This window comes from Triticum aestivum, chromosome 7B, assembly GCF_018294505.1.
Source record: "Triticum aestivum cultivar Chinese Spring chromosome 7B, IWGSC CS RefSeq v2.1, whole genome shotgun sequence".
NCBI classification, from domain to species: Eukaryota; Viridiplantae; Streptophyta; class Magnoliopsida; order Poales; family Poaceae; genus Triticum; species Triticum aestivum.
Window position 1 is genome coordinate 96,469,086 of NC_057813.1, and position 6,464 is coordinate 96,475,549.

General features: G+C 46.1%; 1 protein-coding gene across 1 annotated transcript; it reads left to right on the forward strand.

Annotated features, from left to right (window-relative positions):
- Positions 1 to 1,219: 1,219 nt before the first annotated feature.
- On the forward strand, positions 1,220 to 2,334 carry LOC123157247 (26.2 kDa heat shock protein, mitochondrial). The gene is made up of 2 exons (XM_044575508.1): positions 1,220 to 1,540; positions 1,627 to 2,334. The coding sequence occupies exons 1-2, from the start codon at positions 1,321 to 1,323 to the stop codon at positions 2,046 to 2,048; spliced, it is 642 nt and encodes a 213-aa protein (XP_044431443.1). The 5' UTR covers positions 1,220 to 1,320; the 3' UTR covers positions 2,049 to 2,334.
- The last annotated feature ends 4,130 nt before the right edge of the window (positions 2,335 to 6,464 follow it).

Genomic DNA, 6,464 nt, shown 5'->3' on the forward strand with positions numbered 1-6,464 from the left:
ATAATTTTAAAAGGTGAACATTTTTTGAATTACCGAACATTTTTGAAATGAGCGAACATATTTTGAAATTTATGAACAAAATTTGAAAACATGACATTTTCAGTAAAAATGAACAAAAATTGACATTCCAAACAAATTTTGAACTCCAAACTTTTGAAAACACGAACAACATGAACAAAAATTGAAAAATGAGAACAAAAACTAACATTCTGAACCAATTTTCAGGACAAAAAAAAAGATTCCGAACAATTTTAAAAACACGAACAAAAATGAGAAAAAAATTAACATTCCGAACAATTCTTCAACTCCAAACTTCTGAAAACATGAACAACATATACAAAATTTGAAAAAAACGAGAACAAAATTTAACATTCCGAAGAAATTTTTAGAACAAAAGTAAGATTCCGAACAATTTTTTAAAATACAAAATCTGCGAATTAGAACATTTTTTGAAATTTCTGAACACACTTTGAAAATGCGAACAATTATTTAGATTCTCATCTTTTTTGAATTTTGTACATTTGAAACGATATTTGAAAACAGGAAAAATTTCATATATTTTGAACAAAAATTTGAAAAATGTAATCATTTTTGAAAATTCTGGATACTTTTTGAAAAAGAAAAATAAACTTGAAAAAGGAAAGAGAAACAGAAACAGAATGAACGAAAAAGAAAATGAGAGAAGAAAAGAGAAAATAATAGAAAGCCAGAAAAACCAACAAAATAATCAAAACAATAAAAAAATAGGTTTAGGGAACCTTCTAGAAAGTTCCCAAAACCGTTTGGACGGACTATGTATATCTAGAAGTGGGCCAGCCAATGTTGTGTCGCTGGCTTGGCTGCTCTGTGGGTCGCCCGACACTTTGCCGTAGCGAGCCTCCAATAGGGTTGCGTCCAAAAATAACAAAGCAATCTGTTGCTTCCATGCAGGTCTACTAAAATACATGGCCGAGTGTATCAAGTCCAACAAACAGTAGGAATTCATTGCAAAAGTAGTCCAACTTTTAAAAGCAAATCATTCGTACCGACGTAGCTGAGCAGTTCAAAAGTTAGTAGCATCCGTGGCGCCCTAATTGCACATCAACTAGCACGAATCGTAAAGCAGCGGTCTCCCGATCATTCTGGAAGACTCGAGGCCCCAACCGATCTGTCCAGAACCTTCTAAACCCAATTCAGCATCCCCTCCCCCAAGAAAGCTCTCCCGCTCCTCCTTTACAAAACCCCCCTCCATTTCGCTCACCGCAAGAATCCAAAATCATCACAGCAGAGGGAGAGAAAGAAAGAGAGGGAAGGAAGAGAGAGAGAGAGAAGAGAGAGACCATGGCTTCCGCCGTCGCTTGCAAGGGCAAGGTTCCCGTGCCGGCCAGCCTCCTCAAGTCCGGTGCTCCCGTGGCCTTCTGCGCGCTCCAGTCCCCCGCCGTCACCGCCGCCCGCCGCCCGTACAACACCCAGTTCAAGGTCAAGGAGGTCAGCCGCTACGATGACGACGACGACGACTACAGCGGCCGCGACCTCGTCATCCCCAGCTTCTTCTCGCAGGGTATGCTTCCGTTCCCCAGCTGTGGTGCGCCGTTTCTTTGCGTTCGTTCTGATCTTCTTTTGCCGTCCTTGATGTTGATTCTGCAGACGTGCTCGACCCGCTCGGCGCGCCGACCAGCATGGAACGTCTGCTGTCTCTGATGGAGGACGTCGCATCTCAGACCGGCCTCTCCTCCGCTGCTGGGGCGTCGCGGCTCGGACGCTGGGTGGCCAAGGAGGACGACGACGCGGTCTACCTCAAGGTGCCGATGCCGGGGCTGACCAAGGAGCACGTGGAGGTGCGCGCGGACAAGAACATCCTGGTGATCAAAGGCGAGGGCGAGAAGCAGCCCTGGGACGGCGACGGCGACTCCGCAGTGCCGAGGTACAACCGCCGCATCGAGATGCCCGCCGACGCGTACAAGATGGACAAGATCAAGGCCGAGATGAAGAATGGCGTGCTCTGGGTCACCCTGCTCAAGGTCAAGGAGGAGGAGCGCAAGGACGTCTTCCACGTCAAGGTCGAGTAGTCCTGGTGGTAGTGCTCATGGAGGATGGCCGGCGAGAGAGTGTGAGAGACGCCTTGTTGATGTGGTGATGTTTGGTGTCTTTTCTTCCTTGTTTTGCTTCGTTGATTGTCTTGGATCCAGTAGGTGAAGTTGGCCGCAAACTCTGTTAGTTTCCTCTAGTTCGGCATATGATGAACTTGCTTTGGTGATGAAATTGGTGATGAAATTCTGTTGATTTTCTAAGTTTGGCATATGATGAACTGATTTGGTGGTGAAATTGGTCATGAAACCTTGTTGATCTCCTTAAGTTTGGCGTGCTGGACTAAATTAGTGGTGAAATCGATCATGAACGACTTTGATTGTCTTAAAGCTAGTCTCGCCTGTCTATCTTTTCTCGTCCTTGATCTGTATTGCTTTATGCTTTCTGTAAAAAGCTGGGCAGTTACTTGTTGACTGTCTTAAAGCTAGTCTCGCCTACTCTCTGAAAATTTGACTGATCTCGTCGAGTTTGACGTCATGGAGTTGGTGAACGGGCAGTTACTTGTTGATGATTCTTTTTTTGCTTTCTTTTCTTTCATGAGAATATGAAGATTTTTGCTTGCTGTTCCGTGGTGTTTATCTTCTGTGTTACTTTGTCAGAACAGTAACTGTTCATGTTTGTGGTTGTAGCGTTGTTGTGTGAACACTAACGGAATTTCAGTTTGCACGACGAAATTGGTGTGAATGGGCAGTCACTCATGGTTGTTGCTTGCTGTTCCGTGAAAATTTCGTTTTGTGTTTATCCTCTGTTTACCTGTAAGAACAGTAGCTGTTTCAGTTTGTAGGTATAGTATTCTTGCGAACAGCCATATGAGATCTCATGCTTTGTGAGTTTCTTAGTGACAAACACAATCGGAATAGATTGTTTGTCTCATGCTTTGTGATTTTCTTGGTGACATACAAACTAGAATTTCAGTATGCACAACGAAAAGCAGTAGGCAATACACAAAAGAAATTGCCACTTTTACTCTTCAATCCTTAGTTCAGTCCCACCAATTGGTTTTATCTTTGGCCTTCGGCGCTGCATTTTTTTTCTTTTTAAAAAAAAATTGAAGTCCAACAGGAGAGGTGTTGGTATTCATTAATTAGGATTGTCTGCATGATCGCTGAGGCATGGCGATTCCACAGGCGACGAGCCCAGAGGAGGTTGAAATCCCATCCGGTCGCATCAGCCAGTTCCGTCGAGCGAACCAACAGGGCAGTGACCAAAAAGGTGCATGGGGGTCTCGAGGTTCCTATTGCTGGGCATGCAGAAATAAGCATTAGGGCATATACAATGGGGGCAACACCTAGCTGCTGCCCCGTCCATCCACGTAGGTAAAAAAGTATGAGGCACTTGGTTTAATTTTTAATACCCCAACGCATCAGCCTGAGGCTGCCTCACTGGGACCCACACCATCTCTATGCTCAAAACAACTCCTGTTCATCTCGCCTCCAAACGCATCTTCTTCTCCAATCTTCCTCAATCCATACAAAAAAATGGAAATAAACCTTTACGCCTGAATTTTTTTTGCCCAATTGACCTCTGTAAGGAGAGTGGCATTGGACATGCGTAGCTGCGGCCTTGAGCTCGCGCCGCCGGCCATGGCCCTTTTCCAATCTCACGGTGTCCTCCATGGATGTGCCACCGGCATCATCGTCGCCGGTCTCTGGTCGGCACACGGAGGAGCACTCCGGGTGGAATGGTCGCCTCATGTATTTCCGCCTCGACCACTCCATGTTCCTGATCTGGAACTCGTGCTTCTGTACTTGGGCTGCCATGGCCATGGTCGTGTCATGCAGCTCTAGATGCGTCGCTTCCTGCATCGTCTACGGGCAGAGAAGCCAACTTCTCCCATCCTTTTCACAGGCACTCTCTCGCTTTTTCCTCTCTTTTCTTGCTTTTCTCTCGAGGAAGCCGGCTCTTCTGCAGGAGTCACCTGTAGTCTGCAGGCGAACGCTTTTGCGCCAGGATGACATCCGACCCTAGTTAGCATGTGGAGCAGCGCCCCTGGGGCTAGCCGTTGGCCATGCCCTTAGGGATACCATGCCGCTGAATGACTGGAATCGACCGCCGCGGACAACCGGCGGTGGAGCCGCAACCACATGAAGAAGTGACATTTGGGAGTGGGGTGTCTTCCAAGCAAACCGTAATGGCAAGGGTGCCAAATCCATGAACTATTGCTTGTAGGCCGAAGATGTAGTGAAGTTCCACAAGCTGGGCCTCCAGCGGAAGTTATCAACAAAATCCGAGTCAATAATGAAGGACATCGCTCTGGAGTGCAGGTCGAAGAAGTCCCGCATATGGGCAGAGGGGATCGACCCTTAGAGGTGATGAATCCAGACATCGTCCTAGATGGCATCCTGAGGTGTGCCATTCTTCAAACGAGATATGGAGATTCTTCGGGCGAGATATGGAGAATAGCTCAGGCTAGAGACGACGCGGGGACTCGGGCTCATTCCACAAGTCATTCCAAAAATTGACGCACTTTCCGCATCTAATGAGGACCTTGGTCACAAAAGAAAAAACATCTCTTGTCCTTGGGGAGAGCAAGTCCATGCCATGACAGGGTAAGTTGACCATATCTTCGCAAGCCAGAGCCTTCTAAGCTGTAGCCTAGCTGAAACGTTTCAGGTTAGGATGCCAAGCCTGCCACAGCGACGTGGGCGACAAACCAAGTCCCAAGCAAGCTTGCAAATGTGTGCCTAAGCATTGATCGATGTCTGTCCATAGCCAAGCCCGTTGAAGATCGATCTAGTCAATGACCCATGCTGAGAGCGGGATGCAAGACATGCTGAAGATGGAGAGCGCGGATAGCATTTGAATGTAGTACATTTAGAGGCCGGTGATAGAGAGCGGCTTGAGTTTCCACACCACTAGGTGGCTGGTAATCTTTTTGATAAGCGTTTGCATGTCGATCTTGTCCATCCTGGGAAGCTAACGAGGCATGCTGAGGTACTTGCACGCAAGCGAGTGCGTCGGCGTACCGATAAACTCTAGGATAGTTGTAATGTCACAACCTTCACAACGAATGGGGACAACGGCCCTCCTATGTTTAGTCCCACTTAGATAAATCACTACTCACTTTTTGTCAAGTGAAAGGGGTACGAACATGTTTGAGACACATTTTTCTGAGTGGGACCCACCCAGGAAAAAATAAAGGATCAATCCACTTCTCGATCTTCTTCCTACCGCTCCACTAGCATAACGAGATCATTGCCTCCACAATATGTGCCCGATTTTGAAAGTGCAACTAATTCCTGGTTGGTTTTGGTAATTCATAACAACATATATCTCATTCAACTAATATCCATTCAACATAAATATTTCAGGATGTTCAATGATTGGCATGACAAGGACTAGAGATGTGGACCCTTCAAAATGCTAAGGAAAAGGATTGGCAAAAACTCAAGACTCTTCATTTTTGTTTAAGTGATTCAAGATCACATTGAGTCCATAGGAAAGCCAATACTATTAAAAGGGGATGAGGTGTTGCTTAATGATCTATTTGCTCAAGTGCTTAGTGATATTGCTCCAAAACCCTCAGCCACTTTCTCTATCCAAATATATTCAAACCCTAATTTCCTAGTCGGCCCCATCGATATTTCCTACCCGGAGCCACCGGGTTCATCTTGACTTAGCCACTGCCAGAACCCTAACAATTCGGTTCCACTGATATATTGCAATCAGTCTCACCGAGATGGCTTGATTGATTCTCTGTTGCATTGTTGCTTCACTTCGGTCCCACTGAGATGATGCGATCGGTGCCACCAAGATGAGGTCTTCCCTAAGCCCTAGCACATCGGTCAGACCGAGTTGTTCCCATCGGTCCCACCGGGATTCCTAACGTTCATATTTTTGCACAGATCGGTGCCATCGAGATGGGTCAAAAGTGTGTAACAGTTGGATTTTGCGTGGAGGCTATATATCACCATCCACCCCTTTTTCTGAGGGAGAACCACCTACTCATGTGTTGAGATCAAGAGATTCCATTCCTACCATTTGAACCTTGATTCCTAGTCTTCCCCAAGTTGCTTTCCACTCAAATTCTTCTTCCATCATAGCCAAATCTGTGAGTGATAGTTGAGTGTTGGGGAGACTATCATTTGAAGCACAAGAGCAAGGAGTTCATCATCAATATACTGTCTATTACTTTTTGGAGAGTGGTGTCTCCCAGATTGGTTAGGTGTCACTTGGGAGCCTCCGATATGATGTGGAGTTGAACGAAGAAGGTTGTAACAGCAAGGAGATCACCTAGTTCATGAATATCTACCCGAGCGAGGCAATTCCTTCATGGACGATGGCCATGGTGGGATAGACAAGGTTGCTTCTTTGTGGACCCTTCGTGGGTGGAGCCCTCCATGGACTCATGCAACCGTTACCCTTCGTGGGATGAAGTCTCCATCAACATGGACGTA

What these genes read in the sequence shown, in the direction of transcription:
- LOC123157247 (XM_044575508.1), top strand. Translation starts at nt 1,321, where the DNA reads ATGGCTTCCGCCGTCGCTTGCAAGGGCAAGGTTCCCGTGCCGGCCAGC. An exon ending in CCCCAGCTTCTTCTCGCAGG is followed by an intron (nt 1,541 to 1,626) that starts GTATGCTTCCGT and finishes TTGATTCTGCAG; the next exon opens with ACGTGCTCGACCCGCTCGGC.